We start from the raw sequence: 24,882 nt of genomic DNA, 5'->3' as shown, positions 1-24,882 counted from the left end.
GTTGAAATACCTGGAATACAACACGTGACCAGGAACTTGTTATTTCACACGACTGTGGTCTGTCTTTTCCAACATCACTATCTCCACTGTTGTTCAAAAAATGGAAGTAAGACATTGCTGTCTACTTGCCAGGGGCACTAGCCAGTAATGATAAGCAGTAGTTAATCCTCTATTACGTTTCCCAAACTTGTAAGCACACACTAGATTTTGTAATCCAGCTTATCTTGCTGGCCTACTTGTTGCCTGTTTGGGATCTCAAGGCATTGCTGTGCCAGCTACAGCAACTGCCACTCCACAAACCTGCATTTCAATCCGGTGCAATACATGTTTTAATTTGCAAAGGAGGGAAGCCAACAGTATGTAGCTGCTCAGTTCTTGCAAACCTGACAGAAGCTCTGGGTCACAGGTTTTTGATTTCTCTGTCAAAAAAGCCCCAGACATTCTGTATGTTAGGGCACTTATTAATAGGAAGGAAAAAAGGGAGAGCAAAGGGAGAAAGCATAATCTTTTTCTTCTATTCCTGCAGGGCAGAGAGACCAGATATACAGATGATACTGGGGGACCATTTTTCTGTATGTTCTTACAGATGTTTTGGACAGGGATGGCTACAGCAGAGAGAAGGAAGGGATGAATGGCTGTGGTTTTGTACAGCTCCAATCATTTTTCCGAATGTTTCTTTTAACAAAACATAATTTCTTTTCTTGCCAAAGGAAGATGCAAGATGTGAAAAAGAATTCATTGAGCTTGAAAGCCCCTCAGTATACTGGTAAAACCCTGAACTTCTGCCTTTTTGCCTAGCTCTAGCCTTCCAGAAATTGAGACGGGACACCTGGGCTTTTTACCCATTTAGTTAATACAGAAGAAAGAATTTACTCTCTCTTTTAAGAAATAAGAAAATTTTGAAAGGAATTCGGAAAAATTCCCTTCCCTGTTGAAGATGTGCCAGTTTATATGAGGCATAAGAACAGAGGTTCTTGTCATGTTGAGGATTTTCAACCTCACACCCAGCTCCTTCAAGTCTTGGAAGAGGCTCCAGAATTTAACAGAGAAAGCTCTGGAGTGATCTTGCAAAGAGATGTCTGAATGTAACACAGATGCCATCCATGCAACCACCTCCCACTTGTCACAGAGGGGATCAGTTTGGAAGGAGAACATCTTAATGCTGTTATGGTGGATGACACCATCTACCAGAGTGAGACGGGGAGGAGTTCTCTCAGGGGAGCGATGGGGGCTTTGCAGAATCTCAGACAGTTCAGTGCTGCACTACAGTTTATGTCTTCACCTTCCTTCTATACCTTTCAGGCAAATTTGGACAAGAAGCAGTTGAAGACAGGAACTGCCTCTTCCTCCATCTGTAGAGCTGTTGACTCTTACCACACCACGGCCAACTCTCAGTTAGAAACCTGTGACACAGAAGTGATAAGTCAGTTCAGAGGAAACAGCTGGGACTCACAAGAAAGCAAAAGTGTCTGTATGACACAGTCAATGACTCTGGAAAGATCCTTTCTTTCAGACTGGTGAACAGGAAAAAATCTGAAAATGAAAGAATTGGAAGAGCAGGGCGTTAGAAATACATATTTTGAAGAGCAATAAAATGTGACTTCAAAGCAGTGTCACAGCAAATGTTAAGTCTTTTACTTTCCTGGAAAACAGTTCATTCTGGGGAAACGGCTATATGGGGAAAAGACACTTTCTGCAACTTTCTGCACTTGTGGGTAGGCTGCTGGTTTCGTGGTACCTCTTGGCTCAGTGCATCAGTCAGATCTGTCAGCAAGGTTTCCTCTGCAATGTCACGGGCAGACAGGAGGTGTGTGATACCAAAACAGTGAAGTTTCTCCTGGAAGCGTATCAGAGAGGCAACCCACACACTGTGCCTGTAACACATGCCACAGTCTCACCGTTTCTCCTACAAACTATAACAATAAAGATAAATTACTTGCATTCATCTGAAGGAATGGAGCGAACCACTCGCCCATTTCTCCCACATGAGACCCCCAAACTCACCTTCCAGCTCTCCACAGCATTTCAAAGGGCAGTTTGATGGCAAATGCAACTGCTTTCTTCGGTTAGAATCTGTCTTGTCACAGACACAGCAGCATCATCCAATCTGTTCCTTGGTAAAATCATGAAACGCAGAAACTTATGCGTGCTAGATGTTCTGAAAAACTGACATTTGACCAGTCATCAGTCAGAAAGAGTCACACCTTGGCAAAATCAGAGTAACTACACCCAGCAAAACTGGATGCATGTAAAATTACTTATTGTCATCCCAAGCATGCAGACCGAGATTATCTATTGAAATGCCAGGCATAAGTTATTCATTAACTAAAACCATTCTGTAATTTTATTGATATATTTTGTGGAGTTCACATATTTTTGTACAGCAAACATAACACTGTAGGCCACAAGAAGCTGCAGCACTATTGTTTAATAGCAGCAAGGTATATTTTATAATCAGGGTATGTGGACAATAAATAGTCTGTTTCTTTGGATGTGAATGTTTAAAATGAAGTTCTGCTGCAGCTTCATAATGTGATTGCTATTTTACAGAGCTTATACACAAAAATATATACGCAATCTTTTTGTCTATATTTTATACAAATACAACAGTAGTTTGTGAATACATTTTAAAGTACATATACATGATAAGCAACTCAATTTCCCATATCACAGGATAGCAAATTTTTAAATGCAAGAAACATACACAAATTCTGTCTGGAATGCAGGGTTTTCTGTGTTCTTTTTTCTCTATTTTTGACTCAAAAATTTTATCATTGAAAGATTTTAGCATTCGAGTCCAAACAATTTTCTCACTATCTAAAAAATAGAATTTCAGCAATCCGAGTCAGGTTTGGGTGTGTCATCATTCCCCAATATACTCTTTCCCAGTTTTTGTCTAGATTCAGAAGCTTTTAGTAATATATAGTATGTTCTTCACTCCACACCATATAAAAAGCCCACATTTAATTTTAACTAAATCATCTATTTTTGTGAACAAGAGCTGGGCTTGTCAGCGTTTAAATTTGCATGTCCAACATTTTACTTCTGCAAGTGCATATGAATACATTGTGGTGTTGTACAAAGTTCATTAATGACAAATTAAGTCACAGTATAAAAATATATCATACAACTATAGGTCTAGTATAGTCCTTTTTTCTATGGGTAAAAATACATCTGAATGAGACAGGGAGGTTTGTAGCACCATGAGAGGAGTTGTATCCCAAGTTACATTAGCAGCATGATCCAATATAACAATATTGCAGGAGTGTTTCTGAGGAGATAAACATTCACTCTGGTTCAACTGTACCACTGAAGCTTATACTGAAAAGTGTTTACATATGATTAGCAATAGTTCTGTGTCACTTCCAGGGCTAGATAACTGTTATCAAAAGACACTGCCTTCCAACAAAGTAAGACACCCTTATTACATAAAGCTTTGGGACTATCCAAACACATTTTGAACTACTGTGGCATTGTTTGTACGCTGAGTGTAATGCTAATGCCTATGGTTTTAATTGTACACTGGGAAGATGCAGAATGGGCAGCTAAGTCTATACAGTTTACTACATACCAGGTAAGTACATTTATTTCGGAGGCTTATCTATAGACTGAGAAGAATACAGGATGAGCTGCTAAACCAGTGTATGAGACAGACATAACGAAGGATGCAGCCCTGCTCCCCTTGACGTCTACGGATGCAGGATCAGGCCCTAAGTTAACTTCAGACAGCAGCATAGCGTTGAGAGCATATGATAAAAAAATCTGCATCAAATACTGCGTGTTAAATATTTTTGCAATAGTTACCACCCAGAACTCCAGAGGACACAATTTACAATTGGTGAGGACAAACTCTTTCTTTTTCTTTTCTTTTCTTTTTTTTTTTCTTTTTTTTTTTTTGACTGGTATTCAAAATGGCAGTAGAAGACAGTGTAGTTTGAAACATGTAAACCTAGTAAAAACCATTGTAAAACCCTTAAGAAAGACACACTGGTTCTGTGCAATATAGCAAATTGATAAGAAAACACTGTAAAAATGTACCTGTTTAAAATTACAATGTCTACCATTTTGTACACAAAGCATTATACCAAAGGCCTACATATATGTAATCTAATGGCACTTGAAACAAATTATAATAAAAGGTTTTATAATAAAAAGCATAACCTGTAAGAAACTTTCTTAAAAGGTTTAGGTTTTCTTTTGAAAGTGCTATATCTTGTAATATGTGTAACATAGAGGTTGACCAAGCTTTATTTTAAAAAATATTGGCCTATAATACATGTTTAGCTCACTAGGCAAATGATCCTGAAAATATGTACTCTTAACATTCATTATTAGCTTAATAAAGCAATCAGCTCTGGCTCATGTTTCAGTCAGTATATGGTTTTAAAAAACCGCTACTGCCAAATTAACAATAAATCACTCTATTCCACAATTTACTACTAAATTAAGCACAAGCAACAAGTACACAAAAATATATATATTAAAAAAAAAACCAACAAAACAGAACAAACAAAACAAAACAAAACAGAAACCAACAAACCTCACTAGAAGTTTCGAAGTTGCACAAAGAGTGGTGCACGATCAGCCAGCCCTCCCCCCTCCCTCCAAGAACCAATTTGAAACCTAGAAAACAGGGTTTAAAAAATGACGTTTTAGTAGTTGCCAATACTGACTCTGCCTAAATAATATCCAAAAGCACTAATGTGTTAATATTGCTTACAGTGTCATATCTGCTTCCGCACCGTCCTGCATCCTAGCTCAGCGGCACAGGCCGAGCGCAGCCGCCGGCTGCAGCCCTGACTGAATGAGGTTCAATACCTTGTCTGAGGTCCCTGCTCCTCCACTGAAATGTATGTCTACCTCTGAAGTGAAATGTCAAGCCCTTCTCAGGAAGCTAAGGCACTAACCAAGGAGTAAGGACTCCGGCTAAGTACTAAGAACTGGGTGTTGGCTGAGTGTTTGTTGGGTTTTTGTCATCGAGTCTGATCAGCGGCTGGGACTGATAAGAGGTGGCACTGCCCTGCGCTCAGTGTCAGATGTGCCACATCGACTCCCCTCAGCGAGCATCTGGCCAACTATCTGGCAGCGGCAGAGGAAACTGAACTTATTTGTGACGCTCAAGCAAAGAACTCCCTCCAGGCCATCCAAAAACTGCTCACAGAGCTGAAGCTCCCAGGGCCCGTGTGCATCACTGTCGGGAAGAAGAGAGCGGCCCATCCGTTCCACAGCCGCTGCCAGAGCCGAGCAGAGCATCTCTCTGCTCACAGGGAGAGGCTGGGCTCTGCTTCACGTGGAACAGAGCTCACAGGAGCAAGGGAGGCCGTCGCTCTTCATCCCAAATTGTCTGAAAAGACTCAGAAGAAAGCCAAGTTGTCCCTACGTGCATTGTGGTTGCTGAGTTTGAACCAGAAATACATTCTGTGGCGTTCACCTTGTGCTCTGTTCACCTGTGTTTTTCTTTCCTTTATAAAAGTGATGAGTAAAAAAAAAAAAAAAAAGCAATATTGAACAAATCATTCAACTAAAGATGTAAGTAAGCAAGCGATCTGTTTCATAGAAACCAGAGGAAGCAGTCATGAAGCAGAGCTAAAAGCCCACTTTGAGATAACAAGCTCCTAAACCCAAAATCTAGGAGCAATTTGTAGAATTTCAAAAGGTATTTTCCTTATTAATACATCCTTATTTTAATGCCTTTGGAACACAAACACATTTATAAAAATGTTATCTTTCAGTAATAAAATTTAAATACATATATGTATAAAATAGTAAAACTACACCTGCATATTGCTCCTAGAATTAAAAAAAAAAAGTAGGAGCTACTGATAAAACATCTGGAGCATGAGCTCCTTAAATGGGAGCAACTTTTGTTTCTGTGAAGTATATTTAGTTTAACCACTTAAAACCTCGTATGAATCCTCATTATTGTTTGAGAGATACTAATGTACTCAATTTCTATTTTAATTCCTCGCACAAAAATGACAAGGAAAAGCGTGTTATTGTTGAATTACAGCAACTCGAGTTTGCTTTCATGCATCACAGGTTTGTTTTTGTTGTTTTTTTTTTTTTTCTTTTTTTCCTCTTTTGGTTATTAGGGGTTGGGGAATAGAAAATATTGCATTAGGCAAAAGTGGTGTAAGCAATATGCTTTTACTTCACTCCTAAGAGTCCTGTCTTTAAATCTTGGCAGTGGGCAAAAAGTCCCTAACCAAGTACCCAGGTGTAGAAAGTATGATTAACATCTAACTTGTTGCTTAGGAGGACATAACACACCATGTAACACAACTGAAAAGTTCATTCCAATAAAAAAAAAAAAAATCCCAAAAAATGGTATTTGTAAATTTACATTCACTCTCTGACTGCACACTAATATTGAAGTTAAAATAGATACACACTTTCTGGCTGGACTTGATCCACCCTTTGGTGGTGGCAGCTGGGAGAAGACCGATGCCTACAAAAGTCAGTACGCTACTGGAAGATTCCTATGCAGTACTCTTTCTATGCTACTAAAGGTAAAAAAAACAGCAAGTTAAGAATTAAAACAAAAACTGCGACAAAATATTCTGCATTACTAAATTACAACACTTTTATATTTCAAGATCAGCCATTAAATTTGCCTGTTTTCCTCTACCAGAGTCATGAAAGCACAACACAGTTCCAAATTCAACTTGAAACTTTTGTCAGTTAGGCAAGCAGAGATTCTCTGTTGAAGTTCTGTTCAGCCACGGTTTTAGAAAATTAAACTGTATTCTTTTTCTTCCAATATTTATAACAAGCCACAAAAATTTAAGCCAGAAAATGGCAAAATTCTTAACACCTTTTATAATGACTTCAATATAAGTCAAAATGTTATATATATGTACATGTGTATATATGGACTTCTACATATACACATCCAAATTTTCAGAAAAATCTGAATTCTATCTTTATTTAAAAATTAAAATTTGTCATTATAGAACAGATCAGATGTCACCATTTGGGAAGAGGTTTTTTTTTTTGGAAAGGGACCGGAGAAAATTTTTCCCTGATCTTCAGGAACCTTTGTGATACATGTTTGAAATGGATCCTTTGCAAATGCTGTAATATATAAAAGGTAAAAATGGTAGCTCCACCACATCAATAGAACAGAGTGGCTGCAAGGTTGAAAAGGTTTTAAAAGGGATGCGTGTTGAAAGTTTGCTTGGGATGGATGACTTTCTAGTGGACATTTTAAATGGGTCAATTGGCAGTGAAAATGAAAACAATACAATGAGACTTTAAAAAAAAAAACAAAAACAAAAACAATGAAGTAAACACAGCTGAGAATAAACACTTTCAAAACATTTTTAAAAAGTTAATTTAAATTTCTTACTGGCTTCATGAGATTGGTACTGTACAAAAGCAGAGAACTGATAATGTCTTATAGTAGGCACTAAGTTAAAAATGGTCACCTAAGGCATTTCTACAAATAGACAGTAACAAGCCAGCTTTGTACATCCTATTGGAAAGCTTGATGAAATCGTGGTAGGGTGGTGGTTGTGCTTAGACTGCTCGTGAAAGCTGCTGACAATGAGTGCAGAGACCCAAGACCTATACTATTGCTAGGATCTTGTGGATCCTGTGTCTGTGGTGGAAGTTGAGTCATAGAAGAATGTGCCTCCTCCTGCGTGTAACTCATTCCAAGGTTTCCCACCGAAACAGAAGGATTATAGGGAGGGCCATTGACGGGTATGAAGTTGAACAGCTGAGAAAAGTCCAATGACGGGGTGTTTAGAGGTTCACTAATAGGAACGGAGCCCTTGGAAAGGGAAACCTCCCCAGACCCATCATCTAGTGGCCCTACTTGTGGATCCAGCCCTAGTTTTGATGAAGATGCTTGAGAATCCTGGGATGAAGAAGGCATACCACTTTGCAACTCCATTAAGTAACTTTCGATTTCCCCTTTCAAAGGCTGTTCTTTTTCAGGCATAGAAACTGCATATGAGGTAGAACTGAGCGGATATTTCAACGATAGCTGGTGCGAAGGGTGGACAGACTCCATATCTATTGGACAAGGCATCCCCAATGGTAATGATGTGGCAACCATTTGGTGCGCGGATGCAGAACTCTGCATGGACTGAATCTGAGTGTTGTAGAGATTTAATTGCAAAGTGTTTGTAAATGGCTTTGATGTCAGTTCACTGGAAGGTAACGACATCACTGGAAGCAGCTCATCCTTGATAGGCACAGAAACGTTGCAGGTAAAGGGATCTAGAAGGTCCATTGGCTCTGTTTTGACCTTCAAAAGTTCTTGGTTGTGACTTTTCTTCATGTGGCGCGTTAGGTGATCCTTCCGCCCAAATCTCTGTGCACAGTACTGACAGAGGAAGTCCTTTCTTCCAGTGTGCACTACCATGTGTCTACGGACATCCTTTCGGGTGTAGAACCGACGATCACAGTGTTCACACTGGTGTTTTTTCTCCTTCACTCCACCCGATGACTTGCCTGCATGAGTTTTTAGGTGCTCCAGCAGCACTCCTGTGCTTTCAAAAGTCTGCAAACATACCTTACAGGTGAGGTCACCGCTTGTTGCAGCATGCAAAGCCAGGTGACGTTTGAACCCAAGCTTGGTATTGTAGTTCTTTCCACATTCTTCACACTTAAAGGCCTCTTTGTTGGGATTGTGTGTATGTAGGTGATTCTTTAGGTGATCTTTTCGGTGAAACATTTTCTCACAATAATTACACTTGTGGGTTTTCTCAGGAGAATGAGTAGCCATATGCCTTTAAACACAGATATATTCTGTAAGTAATTATTTTGATCAAAAAACACACGTGCTCATTTTTTTAATGGCAGCTAAATACTACACTAAGGTTGCTTTTCAACAGAACCTTTTAACTGAAAGCATGACACTACAAAGACAGTTTGACAAATTAAAATATAGCAAAACACGAGCCATTTCTCTTAAATCGACACTTTAGTTTTGGTGGGTTTTAGCTACTGTAACAGGGGTATATGGGCAAGTATGAAAGTACTTGTGTAAAAGTCCATAGCCAAAAATTTTCAGTCCATACTCTTTTCTTGTGACAATTCCTTATACAAATGCAAATTCTATTCTCATTAAGAAAACAAACAAACAGAAAACAAAAACAGAAAACAAATTAAGAAACAAAATCAAAGACAATAGCTTGCAAACTTATGTAATTTAGATTTCTAGAAACAATCCAATGGCTACTTTTAATTAACACATCCTCTCTGCAATCAGCTGAAGGCGTACACAAATATATACTTTTACACGGCTTAACACGGCCAACATAAAATAGATAATATAATCTGAAAGATAAATAGAGTTTAATACCTTAGTAATTTGTACTTAGAAACAAAGGCCTTGGTGCAGTCTTGTTGTGTGCACTTGTAGGGCCTCTCTCCTGTGTGAGAGTATGAGTGAACCTTTAATTTCTCAACACTGTTAAAGGCCTTGTCACACAGTTGGCAAGGAAAGTTTTTTCTTGGTTTGGTTTCACCACGCTTACGTTTCCCTGAAGGGACTTTCTGGGTATCTCTTACTTCTGACAAATCACCAGGAATGACAGTGGCCATCGCAGCCTAAACCAGGCCTTCTTGTTGGACACTTGGGAATTGCCCAACTCCACTAAATGATTTAGCTTTAGATGGCTTCTCAAGTTTCATGTGGTCGTAAAAGAAAGCAAAAGGGGACTGGAAAAAAAAAATAAGAAACAACTAGTTTGTAACTAAACTTAAATTCTGAAGTTTACTTGCTATGTGATGCTTCTGAATAAAAGTTAAAAATAAAATTAGGTTCAGCTGGTCTAATGTAATACCTGTAGGTTTCTTTACACTATTTGCTGCAACTCTTATAATGCATTGCTCAGGATGAACAGATCCACATATGCCCTGAAATTACAACTCACAACCTTCCCCTCAGGCATTGATGGAGAACAGCAAAGTTTGTCAGGTTTCAGGAGGCATCAGACAAAGAACTCACTTCAGAACATATGAAGAAAGCTTTTGGCAGCTTCAGGTTTCAAAGGAATTAAAGTTGTGCCTGTGGTGTTTGTACAGACATACACACACATGCACGCACACATGCACATACACGGTTATCAAAATGAAAATCTGTACATCTTGAAATGCAACTGGGAGTTTGAAAATCTACATGAAAAGCAGCTTTTTGGCAGTTTGGGGTGGGGGGGGGGGGGGGTGCGAAGCTCACACTCTCTGGTATATCGGCTAATTTTGGTTACTGTTTGCATGTCTTTTCTAGCAAAATGCAAACATTTACAATCATTTCCAATGCCAAGTGAAATTCTCCTCTGCTAACAGAGCTGTGATGTCTCACTAACAAACTTCATGGATTAGGCTTTTTATCAGCCCCGCATGGGAAACCTGCATTTTCCTCAAACTACCCTGCAAGGCACAAGGGCAGGGCATAAGTGTGGAGGTTGAGGTTAGCTTGGGATGAAGGCTCTCAGACCTTCAGGAGGAACCTAGCCCCTCCTGATGCACTGCAAACTGTGAATGAAACCAGCAGCCTTTGGCTACAGGAGGTGTGTGATGCTCACATCTGATCTGTTGGCAAGGATGACTTTAAATTCACAATCTGGTAATGTACGGTAGCAACTGGGTGCCTGTGGCTACAGGGCACTCAACAATCCTCCACTGTCAGAAGTCACTAACAGAATCATCAGAGCACAATTGCTACTTTAGATACTCAACCCAGCTCTATCCATGGTGGGAAGGGCCAAATGCGAGGTCTGCGACATCATGGACCGAGAGGAGGGCGGCAGGAGGGCTACACTCAATGCAAACAGCGGGCAGGGCTGAAAAGCCCCACATTAGGCCTTTCTCCCATAACACTGACAATTCCCCCCGCCCTGGTGTCACAGCCCTGCAGCTGCTATCCAGCCCGGCCTCCACCAGCACAGCTGCGCAAGAACAGGCTGGGCTGGGCCGGACGGCAGCAAGGCTGTGGGCAGAGGCTGAGGCTTGGTGGCCGGCTGTCCCCATGCCTGCTTGCAGCAGAGCCAGGGAAGCCGGCAGCTGCTGGGACAGGTGGAGCAGAGCAGCCAGGAGTCAGGCAGGGAGCACCAGGCAGCAGCTGCTCCGGCGTCGTGCCACCTCCCCAATGAGCAAAGCAAACTCATCCCAGCCGGCAGCAGGGGAGGCCTGGTAAGCTCCAAAGCCCCTGCCACAGCCCAGCGCCATGCTGGAAGAGAGCGAGGAAGAAGGAAGGCCTGTGTTTTCCTCAGGCTGTGACAGGACAGGAGGGCTGTGTCAGCAGGGAGGTAGAGAAGAAGGGAACGTGCCTTTTTAATATCTGCATGTGTATTTTTATGAATGCCTCAGATTTGAGATTTCCATTTGAAACACATATATATAGAGTAACATCTTTGTCTATGCCTCTTCCTCCCTCCTTCCCATAACTTCTCCCTTGTCTTTGTAAAAGGAAAGAAACACTGGCAGACCAAGATGGAAATTTCAACCCTATAGTCTTTGAACCTACAGCTACCTTTCAACCCTATAGTCTTTGAACAGCAGATTAAGCTGTACCACACTCCTAAAGCAAGAGGTTTTGTAAGACCACCTTTCCTCCCCCCAGATTGACATGGAACCACTAACTTCTTTAAAGACACCCAGCAACAGTAAAGGTGTTTCTGTAAGGACTCTTATTTCAGATTTGCCTCTGACTCATTCTCACTCATGGGATGAAGCCTAGGGACAACAATTCCATGACTGGGAATGTGCAGAAGTCTTCAAAGAATCAGCTTAATTTCAGTTTCTGTCTCATAAGCGATTTTCTAGCTTATGAGAGAAAAAAAAATTGAAGAGTTGTTTGGAGACTTGAAATCAAAGTATTTCTGCATCAAGAGTAAATGAAGACCAATTCCAAAGACTTCAATGGAGCTGCTAATGTAATTAAGAAGAGAATCTCATTCACATGATGAATTTGTAGATTGAAAGATTTTTCAATGTACACTTTAATTGTGATCTGGTAACATGATTTATTGTGCCTTCCCGTAAACAAACACACTGGTCTTCTATGTACATTGGCCTGAAGATAGAATGAAACTTGTTCTAGCCATTTTCACAGAATCACAGAATTGTAGGGGCTGGAAGACACCTCTGGAGATCATCTAGTCCTCCTGACAAATGAAGTTCTGGGGAAGAAAAAGATACCAGCACACTCTATGCTTGTATATAGTGTTTTCACATCCTGTGGGCACCTACATGGCTCCACTGCACAGTAGCATCTCCAGGAATGTCCTGAAGCATCTGCTGCCTTGAAATGGGCCACCACCCGTTTGCAAAATCCCCACCCAGCCTGAGAAGGGCAGACAGCGTTAGTGCAAATACTAAAGGGAACATCGTCTATTGCTTGCTGTAAGGGAGCATGATTAATTTGAACATGCTGAAACAAAGCAGCAGGTGGCCTCCGTGCTCAACAGGTGACAAGGGAAAAAGCAGGCAGGACTGGTGGGATGCAGGCAAGGTTAGCTGTTGGGTGAAAAGTGGAGAGAGTGGACAAAATTTTGAGGCATGGGGTACTGACAGTTGTGGGGAGCACTGCACATGGATAGGAACATCCAAGGACAAGACAATGGAATAATCTGATAATGCTGAGGGGCAAGTGGGGGGGAGATGAAAACACATCAAGCTGGAGAGACTCAGGATATTATTAGGTCATGCAAAGGGCGATGCACAGGGTCTGATTCTGATGCAAAGCATGCTTGTTGTAGAACAGCATATGAAGTTTAACTCTTAATGTAAACAGCGCTGACAACTTCTCACTCCTGTTCTAACTGCAAGGATCACACCCAGGCTTGAGGCCATCCTATATTCAGGCCAATATTACGTTACTTCCATCTTCTCCAAAACCTCGGGTAACTTAGTTGCTGTACCAGATGTAACTCAGCACATTTGTGTGAACGAAGAATTCAAGTTTTGTTTCTCTATGATCAAAACTAATTAAGCTGATTTTGAACTGCATTTAAGTGTCCTTAACAATGCATTATTAGAACAAATATAGTATGGATTCAATCTTTGGCAATGACAGTGTTTTATTAAAAAAAAAACAACACATGTAAACACTCTTTATCTCAGTGCTGTTTCTCAACAGATGAGGCAATCAAGAACTTCAGTATTGATTCCTGAATAGTAAATAATCATCTTTTTTTTTTTTCTTGTGGATATATAGACTGAGCAATGGAGATACAACTTAAAAAAAACACTGATCCTCAAATATTACACTTTCCAAAGACCAGCTGAAAGAATTTTATGAGTAATATTGCCTGTTTGTGTCTCAACATAATTATCACTTAAAATCCTCATTCTTATTGGTGCTTTCACAACTGCAGGATGAATGATTATATGCAGTATCAAATATAACAAACAAATTACACGAAAGCTCATATGTAATACTATTTTTAAAGAAGCATATACTTAAAGCAGGAATAAAGTAGCTTCTGTTCAATGCACACCTGATGTTTGCCCACTAAAGTCCTCAGATTTTGGTCTTAACCAGTTCCGCTGACTCTTCTTGGAGGAAACCAGAATCCAGTACTTCCCATTTTTACTGGTCTGAAAAAGAAAAGGAAGAATGGACTAGACTCCAGCTAAACCAGGATATTCAGAAAGGCTGGAATGTGGCAAGACTGGGAGTTGGAAAGAATCAGAAAGGAAAAGTTAACAGGGACAGAGCCGATCCATGCACTGAACATTATGTACTGTTAATTATAAACTGTATGAATCAATTGCTCTTGCATTATCAGTAGCAATTATGCACTTCAATTTCCAATATACTTACATCATTTCAACTAACGCTATGCTGGACAGTAATACAAAGAAATAAAATAAGACAAAAGCAAAGAAGTTTTCAATAAAGTTAAAAACAAAAAATCCACAGACCACAAATAATTTAGAAATAACAGCAAAACATGTAAAACACTGGGCCCAGAATTGAGTTTCTTACTTAGAAAAGACTGAATAAGAGAAGATTTCTGGATTAGGCCCAACTCTACTAGAACCTAATGCCTTCATTCTGCTTAATTATACAGGAAATAGCAGCTTAAAAGGTGACCTGCAAAGGAAAATAAAATTAATTTAAAAAAATAATAATGCATCTTAATGATGTACATGCTACAGGTAAATCCCAATAGAGGGCAAGTCTAGGTGTGCCTGAGCAAATCCAGAGGGACTTTCTGGAATTTCCCTTACATCTCCCTTTTTCCTGCCTCTACCCTTTTATGAAATTGCAGTACATCTCCCTTTTCCTGCTAGAAGGCCTGGATGATACAGGAATATAATGGAAACACGCTCAGCACTTCATTCTAAGGGATAGGCTTACCCCCTCCAACTCATCTAAGTATGCAAGAGAAAAGCTCCATATAGCACACATACACTTGGTGTTATATCAGGCTGGAGGTATCTGGTAGGAGTTATGGCTTCACGCAACATTGCCCCCTGTACAATTTTCCTGTCCCATTTTCCATTCTCTCCACTACAGTTTTCTTTTTGGGTTCCAAGTTCAGCCTTGCGCCACCCCAACTTCTTCTGCTGGTAACTATGGATGTGAGAGAACCAGTGTGTTTGAAAACCTATCAAAGGTGAAAGTGCTTTACAGTAACCCACCAAGGCTTTCTGGCAGCCTAAACAGGAGTTTACCTGGGGCTTTTTTACATGCAGGTAGGGGGTAGAAACAGGTTCAGTACTCAAACCCAAATCGAAAGCTTTGTTTTTAACTAACAAGAAAGTGCACAGACACAACTCTCATCAAAACCACTTCGTTCTGGGGAGAAAATGCTGGTGACTCCTCGTGCAGTCTCCCAGCAAGACCATTATAAGCTAGTTACCCTATGATGCCTACCTCAATGTCTCCCACTCTGCACAGCAGAAGAGCTTCATTATCCAAAAGTTTCTGCTACAGTAGTTTGTAATAAGCAGACAGCATTTCAGACAGACATAAAAATTTAATGAACTATGTCCAAAGGGACTTAGTCCATTCAATATTGGTATTTACAGACTATTTCCAGTTTGTTTTTTTGTTTTTTTTAATTCTATCTACAGTAATATAATGCCCCCTCAGCTCTTAAACGATTATTGTGTCGAATTTGCACATCTGAAGGAGCTCTAGCAAAAAGCAGATGGCTTCAGGGACAGGTCATCAGAGGCATGGGAAGACTATCAAAGCATGTGAAACTGGAGCAACTGGAACAAGTAAATAAAGAAGGTAAATGCCAAATGTAGTTGAAATGCTGAACTGAATGCAGGAGAAAGTCAGGTACTCTTATCCATTATCTTACAAACAAAGCACAATTGCAATGCAGTGAATCCAGACGTGGGCAATTCTGTACCTACTACAATTAGCTGGGATCTCAGTTTCTACAAGACCAAAGCCTACTCAAAGAGCTCAGAGAGATACATGCAAAAGAGGAAGAGATTCTGTCACATTTGACAGAAACAAATGTAAAAAAATACATATATTTAAATTCTATACTCTACAGCAGTCAATCTGCTAAAAGACTTTCTTATGCACAGAATGCCAAAGCTGTCCACTACAATGCTCATTTTCAGACTATCTTCCTCAGAATCTTCTGGTGCTAGAAAATGTCCAATGCAGAATACTGGACAAAGATGCACCACTCTTCTTGTAACTGCCTATAGTTGTTAAGCTTTCAATCAGATGAGATAAGAACAATTTTTTAATCAATACTAAAGTTTAAGTTATTGTCCACGTGAGGCAGAGAAGCACCACACTGCAAAATGCACAGCTGTATGTGCATGCCTGAAATCCATGTGGGAACTTCTATAATTTGTCAGATTATAATTCTAAGAATTATTCAGATCTTCTGCTATCTGTCAGGCCTTACCTTTGCTAACCTTAAAGGCATCCAGATCATTGCCAGTTAGACTATATTTGAATGAACAGCATCTAATGAGTCAAAGGAAAAAAAAAGCCCCCTCATGACTAAGCTAAATTTATTCCTGCTTTTGATAATAAAAAGAAAGTCATTCTTTTTTCCAAAATTCACAGGTCATCCTTCAGAATCCAAAGAAATAGGTGCACTTAGAAATGCTTTAAAATATAATGCAATATGTAAACTAAAAGGATGATGAAGACATGAAACAAACACAACTAATAATCCTCCTCCTAGCTTGCATTTCTTATTTTAAATAAAGGAAATCATCGTCGTCAAGGTTGTTTTCTTTCAAAATAGGGTTATAATGTGAGCACAGTGTTGACAACACAGCATCTGTCAGGAAGGGTCACTGCGCCTTGTATGCAGAACAGCGCATAGAGTTTCAATTCTCAAAATTAATGGTTGTGAAGCAGAACAAGGGTCCTAAAATACTAGTTGTGATAATGACAGAATAAAAGATTTAAGGGTACTACAGAGTCATCTTGGGTTTTAAATCTTTCTTTAAGTAAACCAAATGAAAAGGGGTTATTTACCCTGTGGATGGTGTGATCCTTTAAAGGCTGTCCACGCAGATCCCAGGTGAGCATGTACTCTAATGAACAGGATCAAGTTCTCTGAAGATACTGACATACCTCCAGGCTGGGCCTGTGAATCTTCACGACTGCTACCATGAGTAGCATAAGTGAAAGAACTCCCCAGCTGTGCTGTTCTTATCACTACTACACCTAGTGTGAGATGGAAGTACATGGGCAGAAGCTGATGGCCTCGCTGGGAGCACGGTGTGAGGACAGGAGAGCTGAAACATGGACTGACAGCTCAGTTTGGGATGAGAGGGGGGATGAACATGTGCAGTCAAGAAAGACAAGAGCTGCTGCTGCTGCTAAGAGTAGTAATGGAGAAAACCAAGGATGGCCCTGTCCAACCTCTCTCAGATTTGCCACCAAGGAGTAAAGATTCTTTCAGAGTAAAGGACAAAAGATCACTTTCGGTGTCCCTGTGGAAAATGTGTATGGAAGAACCACACCTATTGTAGTGTAAGTAGCCATTTTTTGTCTTTTTTATATCAGGGGATTAATAAGTAGCTACAGAGAAGCAAAAATACTGAGGAAACCCAGTCTGGCACACCAAGCTGCCAGGGTGACAGCACCAGTCAGTGACAGCAAGGGCAGCAGATCTGGAGGAAGCCTCAAGAGACAGTGTAGCCACATCCCTTGGTACAGAAGAGCTAAACTGGCAGACAGGCAGCACCTTCACTTCAGTGCAGCAGAACTGAATGAGAAAACTCCTCACCAGGTCTGTGTATCAACTAGGGCAATCCAAATTGCATAAATGTCATCAGGACTCCTGAAGATGAACAAATCTACCACTGGGTTAAGGCAACCGAAGAAGGAGAACCACTTAGGCTGCTCCCATCTTCTTTGCTCTGTCAGTAGTCAGTTCAGTTTCCAGAGATTTGGATTTAAACCTTTTTCCTTTCAACTCCTCTGATAGGACAGTTGCTGAAAGAGGCAGGCAAAAGCATGCTGGAATCTACAGCCTTTAGGCATCCCCCGATCATCAAGGACCACCATGCCTACTGCAGGCTTGTACTGACTGCGGGACAAATGGTAGTCAGTCTCTCTGACTTTGTAGAAAAATGTTGCAGTTTTGCAGCAGGAGAAACACCTCAAAATAGCTGCAGAAGGTCTAGCCTCCAACCTGAGTCTTCCAGAGATACCTCCTACTGACAGCGAACTTGCATTATGGGAAGATCTCAGCTGCAAAAGTTGACCAATGAAAATGGTCAAGCTTACAATAAAAATTCATGCTTAACTGGCAAAGATGCTGAAGAATGGATGACTTCAGGGGTGTCTTTCTCAGCATTCAATTAAAATCAGTCTTCTGACAGATGCAGGTGTCTACATCACTATTTGTTCTTGGCAGGTGATCTGATACACACTCATTTGAACAGCATGTCACTTCTTAAAGGAAACAGCACAGCCTGCTCACCTTTGCTGCCAGTGTTTAGAAGGACAAAGGGTAGGAAGATGCTGATTCTCCCCAGTTCATTCTTGTGAGATTGATAACCAGAAGTTGGTTTAAGCAGGGTGCCTACCTAGGCCAGAAAGGTTCATGTCTGCAGTTCCAGAAGATTATACTTCATTTAATTTTCTGTCTGCTTTATTGTGTAATTTGGAAGAGATTTGAACAGCAAACAACATGTACACACACGTTTCACCCCTAAGCAAAGAAGACACCTGGCACGACTGTCTATAAACACGGCACTGCCAAACGGCAGGATGGACGGATTTCAAAGCCTAGAGCACTGCCTTCGGCCATTGTGCAGGATGGCAGAGAGAGGAAGAGAGCCAACAGGTATGTTATCTTGCACTAGCAGAGAACTGGCTAGGTTTTTTAAGTTGATCTTCTCTCACAAGCCTGAAGAAAGAGATGAGAAGACCAAGGAACACACATGGAGGCCCCAGTGGGTGATGAGATGACACTGAGAGGTGGGTGGCCACTTGGCCTTTTACAGTTTTGGATAAGAGATACTGTAAATAGATGTTCAAAGATGTAGACACTGGCTCAACTTTAAATAAGCATTTCATGTAAGAGAAGCATGTGTACATACACAAACTAATCACAAAAGAAACAATGATGTTTTGAGTTTTTGTTTTGTTTTTAATACAAGGCTGTATTTGTCTTATCATGAAATTCAGGGCTTTCCCTTATTATCAGGAAGCCAATTTCAGAAGAATCTTTTAGTTTGGATTCACATTCTAGTCTGCCCTGTGCAGGGATAGCTGAACGACCATGGCAGCAAGAGCACACGCAGGCTGCAGGAAGACAAAACAAAATCCAAGCACGCAGCAGGAGGAAAGCTACTGCAGGGGAATGGAATGATGTGGGCAAAACAACGAAACTATCTATCTGGTGATCTTGGGTATAAACATAAGAGTGACTTAAAATAATAATGCACAGGACTTCACCCTTGGGGGAAAACAGTCTTACAGCTAAAACATAACAAATTAACATAAGCACTGAAACCAACATGAGGCAACTGCCTTAGTCTACCGTCAGTGACAGCACGTTGCTGATGCCTATCACAGAATGGCTTGGGTTGGAAGGGACCTCAAAGATCACTTAGTTCTAACAGCCCTACCATAAGGAATATTGCCAACTGCTAGATCAAGCACCAGCTCAGGCTGCCCAGGGCCCCATCCCACCTGGCCTTGACTGCTTCCAGGGATGGGGCACCACAGCTTCACTGGGCAGCTGTGCCAGAGCCTCACCACCCTCTCAGTGAAAAATTTCCCTGACATCTAATCTAAATCTCCCCTCCTTGAGTTTAAAACCATTCCCCCTTGTCCTATCATTAATACCACATACGCCTAATACAGGCAATAACGATTATGCTACAAAGAGCGTGACATAAAAGGCAGGAAAATATAAAAATTGAGATATTTCATCAATTCAGAACTTTAACAAATTCTTTTTGAGATTTTTTTTTTCCCTTGAAACACATTCACAAAGCAGAGAAACTTTCTGAAATTGCATGAAATTGACTACAGAAAAATATCCACATCCTTTCAAATTAGTGAAAAAGTTGGTTAAGCAAGGAGAACAAATGTCCCAGCCTATTTTTTTCCTCTAGCAGTAAGCAAACAGATCTCACCAGTAAACATCTGATAGGCATATGCACTTTTAAGAAATGCATCCATTATTGTTTTAAACTTAATAAAGCAAACTTTCTAGAGAAAAACTCCGTAAGTTGCTTGGAATAATGGCAGTTACAGGAAGATGAGTATTTATCTCCATGTGACTGCTACTTACAACAGTTTTTTCCTTGATTATAAAACTTGTTGCAACTCTAAAAAGCTGTGCCACAGTCAAGAAATGTAAACAACCAGCTTTTTAATTTTAGAAAATAACTCACTCTTATACTATGCAACACTAGAAAGAGTATTACATAAAATCCTGTTGTGTTTGCCTTTTTTTTTTTTCCCTTGAGTTTCTGGAAAAGTAAAACACGATTTTACCAGTTTATGAGTTTATTTTATCATGACTTAATAGTCTGTAATTTCAAAACAACAACAACAAAAAACTATCACAGCACTACCCAGCGTTTCTCTGTATTTAAATTACTCACGTCCACTTTAAATCTTGAGAGCTCAGTTTTGGTTACTAAATATTCCAAAGGATTCCTGCTGATATAATAAATCAAGGAAAGCAAGAACTGACTAGAGATAACCCATCTGATGCTCATGGTTTTTATATGCTTTAAGAATTTCCATAACACTGCACAGACATTTTTCTAAAAACTCTGGAAAGGCTGTGATGCAAACAATGTTGATGTAATTAGTTTCAGAATGTTTAAAACATGTAAAAGTGCCTCTATATATTTTGGAATTGAAAAAAAAAAACAACAAAACAAAACACACACACACACAAAACAGCCCTAGAACCTACCAGGAACAATCTGCAATCATTCTTAAACTGATGAAAGCAAACTTTGTGCAGTAACCAACCTCCTCTCCATATAGGACCATGCCATTCTAACAATCAACTCCAATGAAAAGCAAATCTTGTATATGTACAAGTAAACACAAACACATATCCAAAGCGTATCTGTGAGGTCCTACACTAATACAATTAACAATTAATTCATATCCATAAGTAGTTATTTTAATTTGTCTCAAGAGTAAAACAAGACACTCAAACCTCTTAACATGAGAGTCAAGTGTGTGAGACAAATTAATGGTACATCTTCTCCAGTATTCTGTCTCTAGAAATAGCCAAAATAGGTAAAGAATCTGTGATATCTCCCACCAACACTCCTCTGACTTCCAACTACCTTGATGCCAAGAGCTTCCTGAACATGATTTCTGTTAATTTAGCAACTTTTAGTACGTTGTCCTTCCAAGCAATATTTCAGTTTTTCGGTCTCCCCTTAGAAACCATATCCATTTTTAATACCCACTGCACTGGTGCTAAACAGTGGGAGATATCATCTCACATGTCTCTCCACTACCAATTTTATGGAGATGCTCTTACTTTCAAAGGCTTAGAAGTTGTCTTCTCTCTTAGCTTGGTATGTTCTTGTTCTAAAAGGTAGTGGCCAGTCCTCTTCCTTCCTCTGCAGATATCTGATTTTGCAAATTTTCAGGATGTTGTCCTCAAGTCATTGCTTTCCCAAAACAAAAACCCAGTTTCCATAAGAATTCTTCATTTGATAGCAACCCCATGCATCTCATCATCCCTATTATCCTTCTCTGAGCCTCTCCCAGTTCTAATAAATTCTGAGATGAAGGTAGCAAAAGTGAACACAGCACTCAGGATACGACTGGACCATGGATTTCATAGAATCATCAAGGTTGGAAAAAACCCACAAGATCATCCAGTCCAGCCATCCACCCAATACCAATAGTTCTCACTAATTTATATACTCTCATAATGACATTTTCCCTTTTACTCTCTTTTTCCTAATATCTCCTATCATTTGAGTTGTGCTTTGGTGATCAATGAGTCAATGACTCAGAATCATCCCCATGTCTCAAACCTCTGTGGTAATGATGAGATCAAACTCTTGTATCTGCTCCTCAGTTATCCTCATTTATCTATATTGAATTTCATCTCTCATTTTGTTTCAGTCTTCAGAACTTTCAATCTCCTCCTACTGTTCTTTACGGATGCTTCCCTTCTTCACAGCAAACAGGCTAATCCACTTGCTCATCCCTTACTTATATCATTTATGAAAGCAAGGAACAGCACAGACCTCTGTGGAACGTAACTGACAAACACCTGTAATAGAGAATTTTCTTTTCACTTCTACCCTTTGATCCCACCTTCTAGTCTGTCATTCATCTGTGCAAAGACCTACGGGCATTCCCTCTTGAAAACATCACTCTGACTCTTCCAGGACAATCATGGTCACCGTCAATTCTACGCTTAATTACAGCTTCTACCAAAATTAACTGATGGAAATCTCACGTTTGCCTGCTGCAGGTCTGCCTGGACCACCTCCAAAACCGTGTTCTACATACTTACATTTCAGAACTTTTTTCTAAACCTGCATACTCCAGAATGTGTAACTTCAACATCACAATTAAGCTGCAGAACACAACCAGATAAGATAGAAAGTTAAAAGCTTTACTCCTTGAGACAGTCATGTACCTTGAAACGTAACACATGGTATTTTTAACAGTTTCAGTTATCTGTTACGTAAAAAAGTTACTGGAGCTTGGCCTGCAAGGTGGAATTCACAAGGATATTGGTGAACAGAAGATAAACTCCACTCATGTTTATTATTTATAATCTTGTGCAGTTTAGCCAGAGAGGGATAGTCAGCACTGGAACAGCACAGAAAAAAAAGCAGCTACTACTCACACTACTTTGTACTGTGCCCATCATTTAAGCTGAAAACGTAAAACTCATGGAAGAGTTCAGCAATTTCACCTGAAGGTCTGCTAGGCAGACAGCACAAAGGAGCTGGCCCTGCTGGAGATGTTAACAGGGTGCTAGAAGGCAGGGGCAGGTTTTAAATAGCAAAGCCTATTAAAAAAAAATCATGGAAAGAAAACATAGGACTACAGAAATCCAATCATTGATTCATCCCTCGGGCTTGGAGAAATCCTCTGTTGTGGCATAATTTTTTGCCTGGTGGGAAGGAGAAAAAAGGCAATACCCATCTCACCAACACAAGCTCAAATAAGAGGGACAAACCTGTGGGAGAAAGAGTGTGAAAAATCTTGGTGCCACATAAACAATAAAGTGGCAGCAATAGCACAAGACCTATGATGATGGTTAGGAAATTTACACTTGGGACAAATAGACAACTCACGACAAACATAAATAAAGTAACTGGGAGGAAAAGTGGTCTTCCCAGTACTTTTGTACTTTTGTCCCATCTTGAGTTCACGTGTTAACTATGCAGCAGTCCAAAGAACACTGAAGCCCTGTCCTGAACAACATTGCCTGGGGCTGAAAACTGTGAGAAGGTTTAGCACTGTCAGGTTTTTTTTTTGTTAGCGTTTTTTTTCTGTTGTTTTGTTTTTTAAATATAACCTTAGATGTATTACTTATTAGTGCTATTTCAATAAAAACCTTGATCATGTCTGCCTTGACCCCTCTGCTTCATTTATCCCAGCCCCAAAAAAAGATGAAAACTAACAAAGAGTGTGCAATTTGCAAGCTGCAAATCCTCCAAGATGCCTTACAATTGAGGAACCACTGCTCTATCTGAAAAGAAAATAACTTCATGGATTACTGTAACTTTACATTAAATGAAGTGTCACTTACATTTAGTCAAGATGGCCTTGCTACTACCGCTATAGCTCTGATGTTGGATGATCGTATCACAAAACCTTATGAGATAAAACACAAAAGGCTTAAGGAAGAGTAACTGAAGATGCAAAATGCTTAGGATGAAAATAACACATTCTGAGAGATACGATGAGTTCTGCTGTTTTATGTACTCAATTATCATGTATATGTGAGTGATTTAAGACAACATAGAACAAGGGAAAATTTGAAGCAACAATGCAGATCTCTCTCCAAATTGGTCAGTTGCCTACAGCAACCTGCCATCAGTGAGCCCTTCAGAACCCCCAGCTCAGGCACTGAAGGTAAGTTTGATTTGGTCTCTCCATACTAGCTTTGTCTAAGCAGTGACACTAGCATATACACAACCAGCTTACTCTGATTATGCAGAATTTACAGTGCTTGCCTGCTGTTTTGTGAAGAGAGCATCCTTGTTAATGAGACAAGGATGTAGCTCTGCATTTATTCCTGCTTCCCATTCAGTGCACTGAGCAGCACATTCAGTTTGTCATGCTGTGTATTTTGGGGGCACATGTGAATTGATAAGGATTTTGAGATTTGATGTCAAGTTAGTAAATAATTAAAAAAAAAAAAAAAGAAAAAAAGCATAATGTAGACCCAGATCACTGAAAGCAGTGAGAGGAAATGAAGCCAAGCAGGTTAGTATGATTTTAGAATCAGGTGGTTGGCAGCAGCTACAAATTTCAAGTAACAAAGGGAGAAGTTCCCCAGGTCCATATAAAGTCTACCCTGGAGCTGCAGCAACAGCAAACTAATCTGGGAGCTCCTATCAGCCTGATGAAGTGCCATCAGCACATAGCCACCAAACAGCTTTACCATTAATCATTAGATAATTGGCTCATTACTGGCAGGGCAGCCAAGCCAGTAAGGCTCCCTGCAGCACAAGGAAGTTGTTCCACGTCATGTCAATGCACAGCAGGTCACGTACAGGGACAGGGTTCCTCACTGGCACAGAGACAGGTGGTGAGACACATCCCTGTTGCCCTGCTCTGTCTCCACCTCTCAAAACACGCAGGCTTAAGACAAGCACATTCCTTCACATTCTGCTAGACATGGCTGATCACAGTAAGCATTCACCACTATCAATACTGAGTGGTCTATGATGAAAGATCTGTCATGTTTGTTCTCCACAGTTTAAGACAAGTGCAGAGGGTTTTTTTGTTGTTGTTGTTGTTGGTTTTTTTTAAGCAACACAGTTTAGACACTGCCTCCCTGATTTCCAAACCTACATTAAGTGATGGGAGAAAAACATATGCAAGACTTTGCCTTGAACAACTGCCAACAGAAAGGTGGAAGGAAGATGGTGACAAAAAGGATGGAATAAAAACAGTCTCATGACTGCATGGTATGCAGCAATATTTCATGCACATTATGGGAAAAAAATCCTGGAGGGCAGATGGAAACACGGAGATGTTCTTTTGTGAGCCCCAGAGAGTGCATTCCTCTAATGTGCTCTCCAACGAGATGCTTGAGCTCCTTTCCTGCTGTGGGAAAGTAGCTGTAGATTAGAGAAAAATGTGCAATCATAAAGGTTTTAGTTTAATTTTATTTTTAAAATGTGAAGGGATAACTTTTACATTGGTCATGTATTCAGTTCATGTTTCAGACAGGTACTCAGAAAAGGGATTTATTTACTGATATAGATGATGCTGCTTTTTCAAAGGAAAAC

At 40.1% G+C, this 24,882-nt stretch overlaps 1 protein-coding gene across 9 annotated transcripts in view; it reads right to left on the bottom strand.

The window, feature by feature from the left end:
* Positions 1 to 5,481: 5,481 nt before the first annotated feature.
* The window catches only part of PLAG1 (PLAG1 zinc finger), a 48,614-nt gene continuing 29,213 nt past the window's right edge, over positions 5,482 to 24,882 (bottom strand). For 7 of the 9 annotated variants that reach the window (XM_048939932.1, XM_048939925.1, XM_048939931.1 and 4 more), the window contains 3 exons: positions 13,455 to 13,554; positions 9,314 to 9,672; positions 5,482 to 8,738 (listed from right to left, as the gene is read on the bottom strand). In XM_048939932.1, the coding sequence (XP_048795889.1) occupies positions 7,475 to 8,738; positions 9,314 to 9,555 (1,506 nt within the window). In that variant the 5' untranslated portion in view covers positions 9,556 to 9,672; positions 13,455 to 13,554 and the 3' untranslated portion in view covers positions 5,482 to 7,474. Of the gene's footprint in view, positions 8,739 to 9,313; positions 9,673 to 13,454; positions 13,555 to 13,945; positions 23,237 to 24,882 lie in introns of all 9 variants that reach the window. The other 2 variants (XM_048939929.1, XM_048939934.1) reach the window with 2 other exon arrangements.

The sequence above is a fragment of the Lagopus muta genome, chromosome 3, assembly GCF_023343835.1.
Source record: "Lagopus muta isolate bLagMut1 chromosome 3, bLagMut1 primary, whole genome shotgun sequence".
NCBI lineage: Eukaryota > Metazoa > Chordata > Aves > Galliformes > Phasianidae > Lagopus > Lagopus muta.
This window is presented reverse-complemented; position numbering and strand designations above follow the sequence as displayed.